The sequence below is a fragment of the Lactuca virosa genome, chromosome 8, assembly GCF_052849685.1.
Source record: "Lactuca virosa cultivar CGN04683 chromosome 8, Lactuca_virosa_CGN04683_v6, whole genome shotgun sequence".
NCBI lineage: Eukaryota > Viridiplantae > Streptophyta > Magnoliopsida > Asterales > Asteraceae > Lactuca > Lactuca virosa.
The window spans coordinates 38,095,740-38,118,284 of record NC_136433.1 but is presented as its reverse complement, the minus strand read 5'-3'; the positions used below and the strand labels follow the sequence as shown (position 1 = coordinate 38,118,284).

The following is a 22,545-nucleotide window of genomic DNA, read 5'->3' as shown; positions in this document are numbered from 1 at the left end:
TTAGCAAAACAATTATTTGGCCGACTGTTGCGTAGTCAAAAAATTCAATTCAAATGGAGCCGCCATTTTTGACATATCAATATATATGCCGTCCATCAATATTCAATTACCATATATATTAGTATTCATAGTCAAACTATGAATAGTAAATGATAAGTTACTGAAATAACCCCTGAACTATTTGCCACTTGCTAATTTTGGAGGCAACTTTTCCACAATCTCCACCTTGACATCAAAATTAAGCAAGTCATGCTTTACGATTAGTCAAAACCTATAGCTCACCAAACTCTAAAACGTCCATAAGAACCTGCAAATTTTATATAGAGAAAAAAATTGTTTCCGAAAAATAAATAATACTTCCTCCACCATGAGCCTTCAGGCTCAACTGCGATCAGAAACACCCACCATGTCCAAACATAATTTGAACTTGGCTATAGGAAGACTTTTAGTGAACATATCAGCGAGATTATAATCTGTATGAATCTTGTCCACAACACAATCACCTTTTTCAATGATATCCCGCACAAAATGATAACGAATATCAATATGCTTTGTTCGGTCATGAAACATTTGATCTTTACTCAAGAAGATAGCACTCTGGTTGTCACAGAAAACTGTGGTCACCTTTATTCTATCATCGAGTTCTCCAAATAACCCCTCCAACCAGATATCTTCCTTAACTGCTTCTGTAATCGCCATGTACTCTGCCTCGGTAGAAGACAGGGCAACTGTAGACTGTAACTGGGCTTTCCAACTAACATCACAACCATTTAGAGTAAACACATACCCTGTAATTGATCTTCGTTTATCCAAATCTTTGCCATAATCTGAATCAACATATCCGAACACCCCAGTGTTAGATTTACCAAAACGTAAACACATAAAAGACGTACCGCGTAAATAACGAAAAATCCACTGTACTGCTTTCCAGTGTTCTTTCCCCGGGTTCGCCATTTATCTACTAACCATGCTAACAGCATAAGCCAAATCAGGGCGCGTGCAGATCATAGCATACATCAAAGATCCAACAGCACTAGAGTATGGAACACGTGTCATGTAAGCCATATCAGTCTCATTAGTAGGACTCAAAGCGGATGATAGCTTGAAATGAGCTGCAAAAGGTGTGTTGACAGACTTTGCTTCGTGCATACTGAAGCGTCTTAGGACTTTCTCAATATAACTTTTCTGAGAAAGATGCAAGATCCTAGACTTCCTGTCACGAATAATTTCCATACCTAAAATCTTTTTGGCAGCTCCTAAGTCCTTCATTTCAAATTCAGCTTTCAACTGGTCTTTTAACTTCTGAATCTCCTTCATATCTTTCGCTGCAATCAACATGTCATCCACGTACAAGAGTAAGTAGATCTTTGAACCATTGTCACCTTTCTTGAAATAAACGCAGCTATCATAGGTGCACCTGCTGAATTTGTGACTAGTCATGAAAGAATCGAACCTCTTGTACCATTGTCTAGGAGACTGCTTGAGGCCATAAAGAGATTTGTTCATTTTGCATACGTAGTTCTCCTTTCCAGGAACTGCAAAACCTTCAGGTTGTTGCATAAAAATCTCTTCCTCAAGCTCACCATTTAGGAAAGCTGTAGTGACATCAAGTTGTTCTAACTCAAAATCGTTAGAAGCAACCAACCCCAACAATACACGAATGGAAGTATGTTTGACAACTGGGGAATAAATGTCAGTGTAATCAATACCAGGAATCTGACTGTAGCCTTTAGCTACTAACCGAGCTTTGTATCTTGGTTTATCATTTGGGTTGACAGGTTCCTTGAGCTTGTAGACCCACTTGCATTTAACTGGTCTCTTCCCTTTCGGAATAGGAACTAAATTCCAAGTACTGTTTCGCTGCAAGGATTCCATCTCATTTTGCATAGCGAGCATCCAATCATTTGAGTCTTCAGATTTGATAGCCTCGTCATAATTCGCAGGCTCCGTTGCGGACTCAATATTATCAGCAACAATAAAAGCATAGGCAACCAAATCAGATTCAGCATACCTCTTCGGAGGAATAATCTGTCTTCTCGGTCTATCTCTTGCAATGCTTGGAGTAGTAGCTTGTGGTTGTGAAGGTGTTGAATCTTCACCAACAACATGCTCATCCGACGAAGAAGAATCTTGATGCTGATTTGTACTCTGATTAGTGGTAGGTGAAGTAGGAAGCTCCACCTCCATTTGAGCATTCTCTTTATTTGCTTCGGATGATACATCTGATGCATCTGTTCTTTTAGAAGAGTCAGCAACTGGTTGAAATATAGCAGACTCATCAAAAGTAACATCTCTTGTGATGATAATTTTCTTCAAATCAAAGCTCCATAACTTGTAACCCTTTACACCTTGATTGTACCCAAGAAAAACGCATTTGATTGCTCTTGGTTCTAGCTTCCCATTGTCAACCCGTGCATATGCTGGACATCCGAATGGTTTTAAATCTGAATAATTTGCAGGTTTACCGGACCATAATTCAAACGGAGTTTTCTTCTCGATTGCTCGTGACGGTGATCGGTTGATAACATAGCAAGCAGTCGAAGCAGCCTCCGCCCAAAAAGACTTTGGCAATTTGGAATTAGAAAGCATACACCGGACCTTCTCCATAATGGTGCGATTCATCCTTTCAGCTACACCATTTTGTTGAGGTGAATGGACTACTGTGCGATGTCGAGTAATGCCTTCCTTTTGACAATAGACATTAAACTCTTCTGAGCAAAACTCAAGTCCATTATCCGTACGAAGATACTTTACCACCAGACCTGATTGCTTTTCAACCTGAACTTTCCAATTTCTGAAGGTAGAGAAAACGTCTCCTTTATTTTTTAAGAAGAAAGACCACACCTTCCTGGAGAAATCATCAATAATAGTGAGCATATAAATAGCTCCACCTTTTGAAGCAACTCGAGCCGGTCCCCACAAATCCGAGTGAACATAATCAAGTGGTCCTTTCGTTGTATGGATACCACTTGCAAACCTCACTCGTTTTGCCTTGCCATATACACAGTCTTCACAGAAATCCAAATCAACAATCTTTTGTTGACCAAGTAAACCTCTTCGACTCAATTCTGACATGCCTTGAAAACTCATATGGCCGAGTCGAAGGTGCCAAAGACGGGACTGATCTGGATCAGAAAAAAACTTTGACACAACAGCAGCATCACTCGAAATTGTTTGCCCGTCAAGAAAGTAAAGATCTGAGGTTTTTCGTTCGGCTCTCAGTTTGTCGGAACCGTCTTTGAATACCCTGAGAACTCCACCTTTACCAGCAAACTCGTATCCCTTTTTGTCAAATGGAACTGAGAGATAACAAGTTTTTTCTGAGGTCAGGAACATATCTAACATCCCCCATGGTTCGAATAACTCCGTCAAACATACGGATCCTGACTGAACCATGTCCAAGAACTGGACATGTAGTATTGTTACCCATCAACACATAGCCCTGGTTAACCTTTTCAAATGTGTAAAACCAACTTTTGTTGTGACACATATGAAAAGTACAACCAGAGTCGAGTATCCAATCACCAGTGGAATCCAGTTTATCTGAATAAACTGTCAAAAGTTCTCCAATACCTTCGACCTCAGCTAGATCGGCTTCACCCGAAGTGCTAGATTGTTTACCATTTGCTGCCGTCTTCTCTTTTTCTTTGTTCTTCAACTTGAAGCATTCTTCAAGCACATGTCCCTTCTTGTGACAATAGTTGCAAAACTTTCGTTTGCCTTTTGACTTGGATCTGGTTCTGTTGGAAGATTGAGAAGTTCTACTTCTTTCTGTTGTTCTTCCTCTGGCATTCAAACCTTCGGCTTTAGCATCACTTGAACCACCACCAGTAATATGCTTCATCTTCTCTTTTGAATCCAAAGCTGTATAGACTTCATCTAAAACTAGAGTGTCACGGCTATAGATAATAGTATCACGAAAATGGCTATAGGATTCTGGCAACGACGATAGTAAGAATAGAGCCAAGTCTTCATCTTCATACTGAACATCCATATTCTCTAAGTTATTTACTAACTCTTTAAATGTGGATATATGTTCAGCTAAAGAGCCTCCTTCAATCATCTTGAGATTGAACAACCGTTGCTTCAAATGCAACTTGTTTGGTAAGCTCTTGGTCATCAACAGTTGTTCCAACTTTATCCATAAAGAAGCCGCTGACGTTTCTTTTAGAACATCTTGCAAAACATCGTTTGACAAGTGCAAACGAATCTGGGATAAAGCCTTCAGATCTTTCATCTCCTTTTCTTCTTCGGTCCATGTATCGGGCATCTTATTGAAACCCAAGAGCGCCTTGTGTAAATCCATCTGAATGAGAATGTCTCTCATCTTTACTTGCCACAACGGAAATCGGGTGTTACGATCCAGTAGTGGAATATCGTATTTTACCGAAGACATGATTAATTACTTGATAAAATGATCCCAACGAGCTAATATCACAACCCGGATGCTCTGATACCAATTGTTGTAAAATACGACGGATTCAAATTGACTTAAATAATATTAGCTCAATGCGGAATGGGATCAAAAATTATCAAAGCGTAATAATCACAACGTAATACGAATAAAATAAATAGAATAGAGACACAGGAATTTACGTGGAAACCCAAATCGGGAAAAAAACCACGGGCGGAGGAAGCCGAGAAACAATTCACTATAATTTGCAGTGTTTACAGGGATTATGAAAGAGATTACAAAATAGAGTGGGAGAGCTAAAATACACGGTGGTGTATCAGTATATATATGTAATACTTTTCTATATATACTTGAATAATTTTTGGTTGTGTTCTACCTATTGTTCTGCTGCAACACAGATATTTATAGGGAGAGTAGCCGTAAAGTTTCTTCCAATTAACACCAAATTGCCGTAATGTTTGACAACTTTCTTACCGTCCAAATTTGCCGTCCATTGACAATAATAAACAATTGTTTAGCAAAACAATTATTTGGCCGACTGTTGCGTAGTCAAAGAATTCAATTCAAATGGAGCTGCCATTTTTGACATATCAATATATATGCTGTCCATCAATATTCAATTACCATATATATTACTATTCATAGTCAAACTATGAATAGTAAATGATAAGTTACTGAAATAACCTCTGAACTATTTGCCACTTGCTAATTTTGGAGGCAACTTTTCCACAATTAGTTACTAGTTTATAACCCGTGAGAACCACGGTTATAAAATTAATTAAAATTTTATAATAAAAAATCAAAATTATTAATCAATTATTTTAAATAATTATTATTTAAGAGATATCTTTTTAGTTATATAAAATTATAATAATTGATTTAAATAAATATGTGAAGTTATATTACCTTATAATCTGTATTAATTTTATTTTATTTTTAATCTAATATTATTAATTTAATATAATTAGAATGAAGAATTTTAAATTTTGAAATTTAAAATGGAGAATCAATTATTAATTTAATGTAATTAGAGTGAGAAATTTAAAATTTGAAATTGATAATTAATAGGTTGACAAGTGGCTTGATATGTGACATATAATATTAATGAGGAATTCTAATAATATTACTTTTGTCAATAGGAGAATAAACATATTCATTTATTAGAATAGAATTACAATTTATATATTGGATCATATCTAAACATTGTAATTAAAAGTAAAGTAACACACATCCAATATATCATTATAACACTCTGAAATGTTTAAATTAGTAGAATATTGAATGCATACATTAGAGATGATAAATTTATAAGGGTAAACATATTCAGAGGATGTGCAGGTTTTACACTAAAACATAGTAAATATTTAGTGTGTATATTGCAGATGGCCTTAGGTATGTGAGGATAGCGAGTCGGGAAAACTCAAACCGGATCGTTTTGTAGAAAACAAAAAACATTGAGGGTTGGATGACTCAAAACATGTTTAAAGTTTTTTTTTTTGTTATTCTTTATAAATATTTTGTGAGTTAAGTTTGGTAATAAAGTATACACTATTAGAATAATAATCTATTTTTTTTAGTAAGTCTATATTTTAAACTAACCATCATCTGTTTTTTATTTAACGGAGGCCGGAGTGGCTTGGAAAAGTGTTATAATAAACGTGTTATAGATTTATAGTAATAGTGTTTAGATCTTTTGATATTAATTAGATAACCAATTTTATAGTATTTGTTTAACGGTAGAACCAGTTTTATAACTTAATAAGTAAAATGATATATAAATGGCATTCATATGCATTTTTAAAGTATTAAAACTTAACATATAACATTTTATTAAGGGCTTCTAACCCAACGGTATCCAGTGTTCCACTCCTCCTTGAGATTGAGGGTTCAAGTCTCGTCATAGACATAAGTGGAATTAAGGAGTAGTTTAGGAATAGATTAGATTTGTCGTTAAAAAAAACATTTTATTTCATAAATTGGATCTCGAGTTAGGTTCTATTGGATTTGGCCCAGTTAGGTAATTAATCTCACCATCTCACTAAAATAATGTAAAGGTTTACCAAATTCATAAAAAAGAATAACATGTTAGAAGCTTACAATAAAATAGTGTGGTATATATATTATGGGATCATCTACAAACATATACCAACTAGGAACGTTGATCAGGTAAATTTTTCGGGTTTCGGGTAGAATGGGTCGGGTAGTTCGGCTATTTTCTTAAAATAATAACACCCGATACCGGACCTATATTGTAATTCGGGTTCTCGGGTATTCGGGTTTTAGGTCGGGTTGGGTATTTTCGAGTATACCCGAAAATTACTTAAGTGTCACTTATTGATTTTTTTTAATTCTTTTTTGCATTTCGGTTGCTTTAATAAAAAATTGGGTAACAAAATATTTCATACAATTAACAAGTACATATACGATAACAATACAAATCATTATAATATGTTATGTGATTTTTGCATTCCATTTCAAATTTTGATAAAAAAAAACAGTTTATAGAGTACATGATCAATGTTTGATCAAATTTGGATTAACCAAACATGTTACATGATTTAATGCAAAAGGTGAGTACATAAAAGTTATAAATAAAAAAATTTAACATGTTATCTAATTGCAGGGACCAATTATATAGCTATATTTCAATTCACAAATAAGAAATGACAAAAAACAAACATGTGCATAGTTGAAAAAAAGAAAGAGATCCCTAATGCACAAAGAAAATGAAGGGGAATCTAACATCTTATTCATTTTCATTATATTTGTTGTAACATTTTGTTCAAAACTTCATTTCATTTTTAACAATTTCTTTTGTATTTATTATATACCGTTCAAATAACGAAGTCATATAACATTTGGTTTAAACTATAAGGAACACTAATTATGTAAAATAATGATACAACTTTAATAGTTATTATAACTAGTGTATTAATCAGTTTTTTTTTTTTTCTAAATCGGGTATACCCGAATTTTTTTAAACCTACCCAATACCCGACCTATTTAAATACCAGGTTACCCGATTACCCGAATATTCAAACTCGAAACCCGATTTGCCCGACCTAATCTACCCGAATTCATAACGGATCGGGTCAGGTAATCGGGTATTGGGTATTTTCAACGGGCCTAATACCAACAACAACAAACTCGTTTTTTAGTTGTTATAAAACTAGGGGATGGATGTAGAGTTAGTTAGGATAGGTCCGTTAGGTTCCGAGAGGATGGGCTTTAGGTTTATTGGGCCCGATGAATATGGATTTGAAAATTTATGATGAGAGCTGATGTTAGTGAACAGATCCATCTCTAAAGAAAAACTTTCCCGCACTCTTGCCTTTTCGGCATCGGTCTCACGGAATCTCGCAACTGGCCGACAGTCTGCCCCTTTCATCTCCGGGACTCTTGGTGTAACCGCCTCTCGCTTCTTGTATGTTTCTCTGATTCTCTTACAGTCTAATTGGGTCTATTTCTTGCTGTCTCTGAATTTCTCCTAACTTCATATCGTTAGAGTTACTTTTCACCCCAAAAGGACATTTACAGAATTCTTAACAGTACCACCAAAAACAACTTAATGCTGGCCTTAATTTTCAACTTTATTTCTGAAAATCCAAGTAATTAACGTATAAATGATCAATGTCACCAAAGAAAAAGGAAGGTAATATTTTGATTTGGGGAAACCCTATAAAAAAAAACTGAAAAATTGATGTCAAAAACCGTTAAGAAAGCATCAATCATTCAAAGAAACCTTAAATAGCAACCAAAATTTGAATAAAATTAATTGACTAAATGAATGATGTAATTCAAAATGGTGATTACAAACCTAATAGGGTAGGATTAAAAACATAATCACCAATTGCCATACAAGAGCTTGACAAATCTATATCTTGTTAACTGGATGGTCTTCTTATTATAACTGGTCTTTTTTTTTTTTTTTTTTTTCTAACGGGTCTGTGTGTTACCTTGCAGCTGAAAAGAAATTTTACTTTGACACCTGAAAATGGCTTCAAGACTAAACCTAGCCACTATAGAGAACCTCCCAAGCGAAGTTTTATCAGACATATTCATCCAGTTAATTGCCAAACAGCTTGCTCAAATGAGGTGCGTTTGTAAAGATTGGAATGCTCTGTTATCTGATTCCTCCTTTGTAAAATCCCACCTCCAGCGTTCTATCCATCACAATGATGAGATTCTCTTGTTCTTCCGTGAGGGACTTTCTTTTGACTTTAGTTCATTCACAGCACGACCCTCTCATTCACCCGATCTCGAACTGACCAATTTCATTAAACCTCCATTTAATCCTCAATCTAAAGATAGTAGGGGTGGTATCATTGGATCTGTGAATGGCTTAATATGCTACTATTACAAATCATATGATGATGATTATGTCGTTCACGTATGCAATCCTTCTCTCTCCGCCATGCTAACTCTCCCACCATGTCTTGTGCCCTTTAATAAATCAAGCGAAGTCCATTTCCGGTTTGGGTTTGATCCCAAAACTGATGATTACAAACTTGTGAAGCTTACAAGCTATCCTCGAGAATCCAAAATGGTACCTCAAGCTGAGGTTTATAGTATGAGAAAAGGTACATGGGAGTTAATATCTCAAAGATTTCCATCACACGTTACAATAATTTCCACTCGAGATGAAGTTTGCACAGATGGCCATGATGGCCATTGTCATTGGCTTGGTTATACTGATGTCGGGTGGAAGAAAGAAACGATAGTGGCATTTGATTTGGATTTGGAGACATTCCGAATGATACCTCTTCCAGATTCTGTAGTAGATTACTATAGTTTCTGCATGAATATTATGAATGTTGTAGGAGTTTTACCCGGAAAACTTTGTGTAATGTCAAAGGCATATCTTGAATGTGAGGTGTGGGTGATGGATGAGTATGGGGTGGCTGAATCATGGGTTAAACATCATATGCATTTTCACAGGTTTTTTTTGATATATATCCATATGGATTTACATCACATGGTGAGTTCCTTTTCCATGCTCCCAATGATTGTTTTGCTTTGTATGATCCAATTGCAGAGAAGTGTAAAACCTTCAAGATTATGGGTGGACAACTTGGTATAATTAAAGTTGTGGGGTATGTTGACAGTCTTGTTTGGGTTGCACCTGCCAAGCGTTAGATATGATGAGATGCTGCTTTATCTTTCTAGTTCAGTTTCGTAATCTATAAATATTCTGCATGATGCTATATATGTTTCTTGATTACTTTCCCATCAACTATCAATTTTTAGTGCATTACATATTTACGTCCACATGCTCTCTTGTAAGCATGATATGCTTATAACATCTGAACGTGTTGGTTCTTTTTAAAAATTATGTTGGTGTTATGTATGATTTGTTTCAATTTTCTTTCCCATAAGCTATTAACTAATAGATGTCTAGCCTTATTGTTATTCAAGGAAATTGTTTCCTTTTCCTCGACCTAACTGTTGTTGGCTCAAGTCTATTTTGAGCAAATCGATTCTAGGTGACTACCAGATGCTATTATGTTATGATAACGTTCTTATATATCATTAAAATATTTAAATTTAAAACATAATTGTTTGTTTTGTTAATTGGATATATATCTAGTTAGTGATAATTAAGGTTAATTTAGGTGGGTAGTGTTTATTAGGAACAATGAGAGTGAGGGTGGTGATGATCTTGTAGGAAAGTTCTGTTTTTAAAAGATGACAGACATGACAGTTATGGATTTGAATAGGTAGGATAATAGGAAAGCATAGCAACTGATAATCACAAGGAGTATTTTAATTTGGTGATTTTTCATTTGGATTCAATACTTTTCACAACGGGTATTTTGGTACTTTTTTCATAATGGGATTCAATACTTCATTTTATTATACAACTTCGTAACTGATTATTTGACCCCTTAAGATCTAATAATTAGAATCGTTTTTAGAGAAAGAGAATAAGCAAAAAGGAGCACTTTACTGTAATCAAGTATGAAACAAGCAAACTGTATTACTTCTTGAGTTCTTTCCGGTGAAAAACAGCCAACAAAAAGACTAGAAAGGCTATTTTTTAGTCTTGTATAATCACTAATCAGTAATGACATGAAGAAAAAAAAAAATGAAAGGCGTACATGTTTTCTCCTAGTCTAGGGCCTGTATATATTATTTTGTATTTAACAAATGACATGGGCTTTTTAAATTTGATGTTTTTTTACGTTGATTGGGCCAATACACAATGTGTTCCGCCAGATGCGCCCTCGATGAACGGACATCACGTTGCATTACGGACATAATATCGCAGACCCTGATGCATTTTTTCTTGCGCCGGCCTCAGCACGCTATTTAAACCAAGCTTAATGTCAATCATCCTTAAATTATTTTGATCTTTTACCCATTTAACTAAGAGAAATTAAATATCCTCCTATATTTTTTTTCTATTTCAACGATCACAAGTATTATATTTTAATAAAATTAATATTAATTTAAGACATTTAGTCATTATTTCATATGGTAGATATATACTTAAGAAGAAAAGTAGAAGGATATTTAATTTCTCTAATTATTTAGATAGATTTTAAAATATTATTTAAGTTTTGGTAATTTCCATACCATAATCGATAGAAAGATATTTTGAGTATTTATGGAGTATATTTGAAATCATTCTATAACTCTAATATTAAATAAGGACACTACATCAAGAAGTCAAGATACTATGTAAATTATCCTATTTATACGAACTAGATTATGACCCGCGTTAAACGCGAGGAACAAAAATTAAATACATATTACATTAATAGGTGACATTGTTTTAGGTGAAATTTTAATAAAAAATGTTAGTTAGATTTATTTTTAGACTTTTTGAACCAAACTTATTAAATAAAAATATTTAATATTTATATTAGAGCAATTTGGTTTTTTAATACAGTAATTTTTAACATAAATGATCCACGTGATCTTTGTTTTATCACAACATGATGCGACTTCTTGATTAAAACATGTTGTGTAGTAGCTTTATGAATTGACTTTGTCCCGTGTACCAACCTCCATGGAGGCTCACATGACTCTTTTCATATTGGCCCTGTAAAACCAAAAGCAACAATAAATTGTTATATGTACCAACAACATTAAATTCTGCAAAGAAATTCGATAAACATTACAGTTTAAGTGCATTGTCATAACCATAAACATCAAATTCAGATATTTTAATTTGGTAAATTTATAAAGTATTTTTCCTTATAATAATTAAAATATGATTTTTCAGGCTACACTCAATCACATATACATATCTTCTGATCAAAGAAATTATTACAAGAAAAAAAACGTGTTATGAACAAAAATATAATATTAGTTTCATAATTTGCCAAAGGTTAACTAATAAATAATAATGAATTTTCACAAATCTTGCATTTTGGTCATTGCATCTAACTAACAAATGAAATTCAGTTTAGAGGATTGATTCAAGAAGTGCATCCATGACTTCTTGTAGCCAAATTTGGGGAAATGCTAAGACCTACCAAGATATGAAGGAACGGTCTATGAGGCTACAGCTGGTTTCTGGAGGGCAATAAAAATTCAAAAATCCTTAGCACATATCTTTCCTGTCTGCTTCAATTATTAAATTTAGATCAAACTTGTCAAAATCAAATTACAAAAAAAAACCCAGATATATAACCTAGCAATCAAACAACATATTTTTCATAGAAATAAATATAACAAATCCACAATTTATACTTTATATAATATTCTTAAATTATATCTTACCTTTTCATCTTTAATGGTTACTAACACCTCTTTCTGCCTTATTGTTGTGACACGCGTGTATATTAAAAATAAGAGAAAGAACTTTAGAGAACGAATGTTGATAGAGTGATCCTTCATTGAAAACGCAGCAAAATTATTCATAGAGCCGCTAGGATTCTTCTATAGACCGCTAGAAGATCTCTATAGTGACAACCGGTGTGACTTCTATGAGAACGCACCATTTAAAGTAACAGTTTTGATTAATGTAAGTGAAAAATCATTTGGAATACTTACCAATTGTGATTGTTTCTACTTGAATGTGAACATTAATATTCTTGTAGAGAAATAGAACTTCAAATGAATCCTACATAACCAAATCAATAAACATGACAACACAAAAAGAAGCCTAAATTGATATATAACCAATTAGGTTTTGTTGAACAATTTTTTCAATTTATCAAAATTTTATTTTATTACAAACCTATATGAGTAATCAATAATCTTAAGCAAGTGAAAGAAATAATTGTTAATTTAAAGCTAGTAAAAAAATACAATATTGTGAAATTGCTTATAATTTGCATGTTTGCTTATTGTCCTGGAGGTACCCAACCATTTGGACATGTATTATTATTTGATTAATTAGTGCATTAAGTACATTATAGAATATGAAATTTAACAATTGTTCAAATTCATTTATACTTGATTTATTAATAGAAAATTGACAAATTTATAGTCATAAAAAGTATGCTTAATTCAACAATTTTTTATCAAAATTAGTAGAAAACCGAGTTTCTTGAAGAAACAAATCAAATACACAAAAACGATATAAATAAAAAACAAAGAATTGAGCAAAGAACATTTGAAGATCATGTCAGAAAGGTATGACCAATATGATCTTTTTGGCACTTTTCAATATAGTCATGGTTAATGTTTTCTCATCTTCAAGATGATAAGTACAAGTGAGTAGAGAAAACAAATTTATAAGCATAAAAATATGCTTAATTCAACAAATTTGTTATCAAAGTTAATGGAAAATATTTTCTTTCGAAATACTCAATTATTAAGTATGTAGGATATTACCACTAAGGTATTTAGAGTTTTGCATCATCCTCAAGCTTCAATACAAACATCAACTAATGCTCATCACTTTCAAGTAAAATTCTTTGCATTTTAAACTTAAATATAGTAAATATAATCAATAACATTATAAAAAAGGGTAAGTTTAAGAATAAATACATTATTGAGTTAAATAGTTGGAAATCGAGCAATTGTAATTTAACATGTATCAAACCGACTATTACTTTTAAAACTTGAGGTATTTACTATATTAATAAGATTTAAATTCAAAATGACTGTTTTTCCCTTTTATGAATTTTGGTACCATCGATCTACACTGAGAAAGAAATAGAATAATTATGAAGATATATCATGTTGATTTGCAAACATATAGGGTGGTCAGTGCATAAATTACGACTTTAAATTTGGAGAGGATTTGAATTTTGAATTTTGAATTTTATTTTAGGGATAGAGGAAATTGGTGAAGGTTTGAGAGGAAACATTAATGGACAACGTGTTTGACCAAACATTGGTCAATATGACATAAGCAATTTGATTTAAGGGTGGAAAATGTATAAGTGAAACACAATCAAAAGTCTTTATTGCTTTAGATGATGGAATAAAGTTTCTCTTTTAGACATAGATATCAATCTTCTGTTATGTAAATGTAAACGGCTTAGTCTTCGTCTCTCTCTAGCATCATTGTAATGAGTTTTATTATTTAAATCTATAAAATTGTATGATATCATTAATATCTAAAAATAATAATATTTCAATGGTAAATATTACTAATAAATTTATAAATAATTTCACAAGAAATATAAATAATTGTTTTATAACGGTTAAAAGATTTATAAAAGTTTACAATTTCCTAAAAAGTGGTAGTTTTCTAATATTTATATTGAGGTTGTAATGAATAACATTGTAACAATGTTGAAATATTCACATTCAAACGAAATAATAGAGTAAAATATGATTAAATTTCTAAATTCATATGAGTTTAAACCTAAAAGGAAAATAGATGAATAATTCAAAATTTCATAAAACCCAAAATGTATTCAAATGATTAAAATTCTAACCCAAAAACGAATAGTTTGAAATAAAGTCATCAAAAATCAAACCCCAAAACCAAATAGTATGTAAACAAAATATGAAATCAATAATATTCAAATCACTCAACTACTCAAACAAAATCATAAAAATCATATATTATTTATCTTGCTTTGGAATTAACAGTTTTGGTTTGCCGTCTCTAGAAGTACGATTTGTCGTTGATGTTGATGGTCGTTTGTTTGAGGACATGGTTGTCAGTGTATCAACATCGTAAACATCTTACAAGTTGCGTTTTAATTCTTCATGTTCATACATTTTTTTAAAGGATGTCCACTTAGTTAGTGGACTTGTTGCAGTGTTTTTATCAAGATTCGAAGCGGGTGTGGCGTTATCACCAGTAAACGAAACAACATCCTAAATGTAGAAAATAAATTCATATGTCAATCTAAAAGTTAATAATATTTTGAAGTTTTTAAAATATTAGATTTATTTATATTATATTTAAAACCTTCTAAGTTAATGTGTCTTGAGATCCGACTTTTGCCAATAAAACATTAAACGAATCGAATTATGGCGCCTACATTTGTAGTACATATAAATATGTTAGTTGGTCAACTGAAATATAAAAAACGAAATTTAATAAGTGTAGTGTTTGTAGTATTCTTCGTAAAAGAATGTTTCCTGTTCGATGTTAAATTTTTTTCCAATTCAACAATGATTGTATTATCAACAGTGAAGTTTGAGATTGCATAACCATCAACTTTGTTCTTCAAATTATAATATGAAATTTAAATTTGAACACCAACTTTTTATTGAAAATTACATTCAAAGCAAATGGATAAATCTCCATATTACCCTCCTAAAAATTAAAAAAAAAATGGTTATAAAAATAGATAGACAAAAGGTAAAAAATTAGTTTTATATAAATGAAGTTAATATCGATAACCTCATTAAACTTTGGATGCAACTCTTGTGCGGTTTTTTCCAGAAGTTTCTTTGTGTCACGATCAAATAACGTAAGTGACACCACACCGGTAAAGTCTTGTACTCGAATGTCGATTTTGAAACTAAATCCATTGATATAAACAAATACAGTAATATAAAGTTAGAAAATTTAACTAAAGAGTATAATAATATGTATAAAAGAATTATTGAAAAACTTAGAATAAGATATATGTATTTGTTCATGCAAGTTGAAGTGTAACAATAAAAAACTTCTTCATCTTGCTTTTGGTCCGTTCCACGAGTTTTGCCATCATACGTTAAAACGACTTTTATGGCTTTCTCTTGACAAACATAGGTCAGCATATTAAAAAAATTAATATAAAGGATATAATTTTGTTTCTATAACTAAATGAATGAAACTAATATACTTAAAGTAGATTGATTAATTTTTTTCATGACCTCTCAACAGGAATACGGTAATAACAAGTAATAAGAACAAAGTAAATACAAGAAATTGTAGAAGAAGAAGGAGAACAGGGTAAAGAAAGAACCTAGATAAAAGAATTATAGAATAAGACCGTTAAAGAAGAACACTGTAAATCATAGGACTCAATCCAAAATCGTAAGAAGAACAACTTCAATGTAATCGTATATATATGTTGTTTCTCAATAAGGAAATCATTATCTTCCAAAAAAATGGGATCCTAAAATATTATCTTGGAGATTTTCGGTTATTCATCTACAAAAAATGATATCATTTATATTGAATCAAAATTTCAAATTAATTGACTTGCTTAATTAATGAGTTTTAAATTCAAAATCATTATCTCAAATTGATTTATTTTACGTGGGATATACCGGGAGATAAATTATAAATAATATTGACTTTATTTTTGACTCTTAAATATTTTGCTAATTTAATAGGATTAGATTAGATTTTATAGATTAATGACCAAATTATTGATATGTTTATTTAATGAGTTTTTTTTAAAAAAAAAAAAAACTAAACGCGTTTGAATTTTAAAGCCAGAAGCTATAAATAAGAGAGTTAAATTAGGAACAATATTAATTAGAGAAACTTATCTCTCGTATATAAATAGAATGATATGCTGTAATTGATAATGTAATTATTGAATTTAAAAATTCTATATATATATATATATATATATATATATATATATATATATATATATATATATATTAAAGATTCTATAATTAAATGTAATTGTGTTTGAATTTTATTTGAAGAAGATTATGTCAGCAATCTAATCTAATGATGGAAAACATAGGATTGAAATGCAATCAAGGGTCCTGATTGCTTCATTGGTGAATTAAGGTTTATCTTTTAATAATATTTAGAGGATTCTCTTTTAATAATATTTAGAGATGTTTGTAGTATTCTTCGTAAAAGAATGTTTCCTGTTTGATGTTAATTTTTTTTTTCCAATTCAACAATGATTGTATTATCAACAGTGAAGTTTGAGATTGCATAATCATCAACTTTGTTCTTCAAATTATAATATGAAATTTGAATTTGAACACCAACTTTTTATCGATAAGTACATTCAAAGCAAATGGATAAATTTCCATATTACCCTCCTAAAAATTAAAAAAAATGGTTATAAAAATAGATAGATAAAAGGTAAAAAAATTAGTTTTATATAAATGAAGTTAATATAGATAACCTCATTAAACTTTTGAAGCAACTCTTGTACGGTTTTTTCCAGAAGTTTCTTTGTGTCACGATCAAATAACGTAAGTGACACCACACCGGTAAAGTCTTGTACTCGAATGTCGATTTTGAAACTAAATCCATTGATATAAACAAATACAATAATATAAAATTAGAAAATTTAACTAAAGAGTATAATAATATGTATAAAAGAATTATTGAAAAACTTAGAACAAGATATATGTATTTGTTCATGCAAGTTGAAGTGTAACAATAAAAAACTTCTTCATCTTGCTTTTGGTCCGTTCCACGAGTTTTGCCATCATACGTTAAAACGACTTTTATGGCTTTCTCTTGACAAACATAGGTCAGCATATTAAAAAAATTAATATAAAGGATATAATTTTGTTTCTATAACTAAATGAATGAAACTAATATACTTAAAGTAGATTGATTAATTTTTTTCATGACCTCTCAACAGGAATACGGTAATAACAAGTAATAAGAACAAAGTAAATACAAGAAATTGTAGAAGAAGAAGGAGAACAAGGTAAAGAAAGAACCTAGATAAAAGAATTATAGAATAAGACCGTTGAAGAAGAACACTGTAAATCATAGGACTCAATCCAAAATCGTAAGAAGAACAACTTCAATGTAATCGTATATATAGGTTGTTTTTCAATAAGGAAATCATTATCTTCCAAAAAAATGGGATCCTAAAATATTATTTTGGAGATTTTCGGTTATTCATCTGCAATAAATGATATCATTTATATTGAATCAAAATTTCAAATTAATTGACTTGCTTAATTAATGAGTTTTAAATTCAAAACCATTATCTCAAATTGATTTATTTTACGTGTGATATACCGGGAGATAAATTATAAATAATATTGACTTTATTTTTGACTCTTAAATATTTTGCTAATTTAATAGGATTAGATTAGATTTTATAGATTAATGACCAAATTATTGATATGTTTCTTTAATGAGTTTTTAAAAAAAAAAAAAAAAAACTAAACGCGTTTGAATTTTAAAGTCAGAAGCTATAAATAAGAGAGTTAAATTAGGAACAATATTAATTAGAGAAACTTATCTCTCGTATATAAATAGAATGATATGTTGTAATTGATAATGTAATTATTGAATTTAAAAATTCTATATATATATATATATATATATATATATATATATATATATTAAAGATTCTATAATTAAATGTAATTGTGTTTGAATTTTATTTGAAGAAGATTATGTCAGCAATCTAATCTAATGATGGAAAACATAGGATTGAAATGCAATTAAGGGTCCTGATTGCTTTATTGGTGAATTAAGGCTTATCTTTTAATAATATTTAGAGGATTCTCTTTTAATAATATTTAGAGATGTTTGTAGTATTCTTCGTAAAAGAATGTTTCCTGTTTGATGTTAAATTTTTTTCCAATTCAACAATGATTGTATTATCAACAGTGAAGTTTGAGATTGCATAACCATCAACTTTGTTCTTCAAATTATAATATGAAATTTGAATTTGAACACCAACTTTTTATCGAAAAATACATTCAAAGTAAATGGATAAATCTCCATATTACCCTCCTAAAAATTAAAAAAAATGGTTATAAAAATAGATAGATAAAAGGTAAAAAATTAGTTTTATATAAATGAAGTTAATATAGATAACCTCATTAAACTTTTGAAGCAACTCTTGTGCGGTTTTTTCCAGAAGTTTCTTTGTGTCACAATCAAATAACGTAAGTGACACCACACCGGTAAAGTCTTGTACTCAAATGTCGATTTTGAAACTAAATCCATTGATATAAACAAATACAATAATATAAAATTAGAAAATTTAACTAAAGAGTATAATAATATGTATAAAAGAATTATTGAAAAACTTAGAACAAGATATATGTATTTGTTCATGCAAGTTGAAGTGTAACAATAAAAAACTTCTTCATCTTGCTTTTGGTCCGTTCCACGAGTTTTGCCATCATACGTTAAAACGACTTTTATGGCTTTCTCTTGACAAACATAGGTCAGCATATTAAAAAAATTAATATAAAGGATATAATTTTGTTTCTATAACTAAATGAATGAAACTAATATACTTAAAGTAGATTGATTAATTTTTTTCATGACCTCTCAACAGGAATACAATAATAACAAGTAATAAGAACAAAGTAAATACAAGAAATTGTAGAAGAAGAAGGAGAACATGGTAAAGAAAGAACCTAGATAAAAGAATTATAGAATAAGACCGTTGAAGAAGAACACTGTAAATCATAGGATTCAATCCAAAATCGTAAGAAGAACAACTTCAATGTAATCGTATATATAGGTTGTTTTTCAATAAGGAAATCATTATCTTCCAAAAAAATGGGATCCTAAAATATTATCTTGGAGATTTTCGGTTATTCATCTGCAAAAAATAATATCATTTATATTGAATCAAAATTTCAAATTAATTGACTTGCTTAATTAATGAGTTTTAAATTCAAAACCATTATCTCAAATTGATTTATTTTACGTGGGATATACCGGGAGATAAATTATAAATAATATTGACTTTATTTTTGACTCTTAAATATTTTGCTAATTTAATAGGATTAGATTAGATTTTATAGATTAATGACCAAATTATTGATATGCTTATTTAATGAGTTTTTTCAAAAAAAAAATAATAATAACTAAATGGGTTTGAATTTTGAAGCCAGAAGCTATAAATAAGAGAGTTAAATTAGGAATAATATTAATTAGAGAAACTGATATCTCGTATATAAATAGAATGATATGCTGTAATTGATAATGTAATTATTGAATTTAAAAATTCTATATATATATATATATTAAAGATTCTATAACTAAATGTAATCGTGTTTGAATTTTATTTGAAGAAGATGATGTCAGCAATGTAATCTAATGGTGGAAAACATAGGATTGAAATGCAATCAAGGGTCCTGATTGCTTCATTGGTGAATTAAAGGTTTTCTTTTAATAATATTTAGATATTTGTTTATAAATGATTCATTTTGAGTTATTTGTATTTTTAGCTTTTGATTAATTAAAGATAAATTAAATATCCTCCTATTTTTTGTTGCTACTATCCTCCTATCTATTTTAGATGGTTATAAGTGTCATTAAATTAAATTTAAATTTGATTAGGATGTCAAATTTATACACTTGTCATCATCTTAAATAGGTAGGAACAAAAGTGGCTAGGAACAAAAGGTAGGAGGATATTTAATTTCTCTTTTCTATCCCAATTGTGTTGGAGATTTTTTTATTATCTATCTACATGGCCCTACATGGAAAAAGGAAAATTTGTTTCGTGTATGGCATTCCAAAATAAATTATAAAACACTCTATTTGAAGACGGTTGATATTTTTAAGTTACCGATCTACAGGTATTAAATTTCTTTTATTAGATGGTGTTTAACAACCCACATGCTTTGGCTATTAGCCGAGTAACTGCTTTCCTCTTCCGATATCAAGATATTACAGTGAGAGAGACCTATTAACGTCTGACAAAGGCTATTTGTCGACCTCACAACATCACCGGAGTAACTCATAAACATGCATATCTACATAACTCATATTTTTATAAATATATTAGATTCTTTTATACTTTTTGTATGATCTGTATCAACCACTTATTATATACAATATTGTTCGTGTGTTTCATTCCTCACCATAAAGGTAGCTGAATGGTGATTGTTTGAGACTTTATTACTCCAAAATGTTTCCGTCCTCTTGTAAATTTAAGTGGACTGGGGACGGGATGGGGACGGGCATTGCAGTTTTCTTTTAACAATGAAAAAGAAATTATAGAAGGGTAATGTAATCTTTTTATACGGACTTGGAGATGGGGAAGTTGCAATTTTTTTAAATCACCAGGACACACAATTTATCAACTTTTGAAAGGTTGAATAAAACTTGCGGTTCTAATAAAAGTGTAGGGACCATTTCTGTAACTTACTCTACTTTGGTTTTGGTTTTCTTATCTAAGGTGCAAAACCCTACTTCACTACCGGCGATATCTTTTCCCCTTACTTAACCGCTGTCGATTACCATCCTCCAACCTCCCCTCTTTTACTGTCTTCCATGTTTCACCTTTGTGGCGTTGCCACGATTAACTGATTAACGTTTTCTAATATAAGCTAAGTGTTGAAAAGGGGATTAATTCGTCTGTTTTAAACTATTTCTACTCTTGACTAGCGGAGCTAGGATTTGAGAATAACAGGGGTTTATGTCATAAAAAGATAATAAAAATATTGGTTACTATTTTAAAATGGAATATCATTTCTTCGGGTTCAACACTAATTGGCTCGTCGATATTACCACATTACTATTTTTTTAAGTTGTAGACATGTATTATAAATATCTTCCCCTAATATTATCTCTAACATTATGCAATTGTGGTTCATGAACATCTTTCTTTTCGTTTAAAAAAAATTGATGGCTCTTGCTCATAATTTACAATATGATTGTAAAAACCCATATTACTAATCATGATAAAATTACAAATTATAAATTACAAAAATTAAATATGTTATAAGAATTAAAGATTACATATTATTGATTAGAGAATGATCAAAGCAATGACAATACCTTCTTAATGAAAATCGAGTCCCCGTAATGAAATAAAAGAGATACCCACTTTGGGAAATTAAAATAGATAGAGGGGCCTTTGAGTTTAATTTACTGATATGGGCCATGTAATTATTCAAAGTTGTATTACATATAGTACTATAATTAAATAATTAAAAGAGTTGGTAGGGGCGCAGCACCCGACTGCCCCCTACTAGCTCCGCCAATGTTGAGGTGCTTTTGCCTTCTTGTAATTGTAACAATTCATGTATTTGCATTTAAAAGGGGATTCAAAGGCTTCATGTATTTGGCTATTTGCTGCAGTAGAAACTATCTAAATTGATTGTGTAATCAGGAATATTTGGAATGGTTATTTGTTTGAAACTATTTTTACTTGCAACATAGGGAGTGAACACTGTAGGGATGAGATTTAGAACCGGAAAACCGGATGAGAACCGGAATCGGACCGGAACTGGAACCGTTAGAAGCAGAATATGTAAAACCGATCCGGGTCCCGGGTTTAAAGAATGGCTCTATCCAGGTTCTGGGTAATCCGGGTTTCGGGTCCTTCGGGTCTGGTTAAACCAGGTTTAAGAACCGGAACCGTGTTAGGAACCAGAACCGGTTTTAGGAGTCGAAATTGGTTTCTGTGAAAAGTTTAAAACATGCATATCTCATTCGTTTGAAGTCGGATTGGCAGGAAGTTTTTTCTAAAGTGTAGTTTATAGTTTGTACATGATTTTACACTATAATTTTGTCATTTTTGGTGTAACATCCCAAGTTCGGAAGCAAGAAGTTGGAGGGTGCAAAGTGTAAATTTAGGAAAGGGACTCGACGAGTAGGTCTGTCTACTCGCCGAGTCGGAGCGGGATTCTATCAGGGTTTAAGTGGCCAACTCGCTGAGTCGGAGACTTGGACTCTCCGAGTTGGTGCTGTAGGAAGAAAACCCTAATCCCGAGGGTTGCACCCTATTTAAAGGACTTTATGTCCTTCTCCCAGTCTCCTAATCCCCCTGAGAGTTCCAGAAACCCTAATTTTCGTGTGAGGCTTCATTATTGAGGAGATTGGAGCTTGGAAGAGGAAATTGGTGAAAAGAGCTTGAGGAATTAAA

The 22,545-nt window shown here is 31.1% G+C and overlaps 1 protein-coding gene across 2 annotated transcripts; it reads left to right on the top strand.

Moving 5' to 3' along the window:
• The first annotated feature begins 7,721 nt into the window (after window positions 1-7,721).
• Window positions 7,722-9,774, top strand: LOC145129045 (F-box/kelch-repeat protein At3g06240-like). Of its 2 annotated transcripts, XM_079063806.1 has the most exons (3): window positions 7,722-7,838; window positions 8,378-9,352; window positions 9,450-9,774. In XM_079063806.1, the coding sequence occupies exons 2-3, from the start codon at window positions 8,409-8,411 to the stop codon at window positions 9,457-9,459; spliced, it is 954 nt and encodes a 317-aa protein (XP_078919932.1). In that variant the 5' UTR covers window positions 7,722-7,838; window positions 8,378-8,408; the 3' UTR covers window positions 9,460-9,774. The 2 variants fall into 2 exon arrangements, with proteins under 2 accessions (XP_078919932.1, XP_078919931.1); XM_079063805.1 differs by having other exon boundaries at window positions 8,378-9,774.
• Window positions 9,775-22,545: the final 12,771 nt, after the last annotated feature.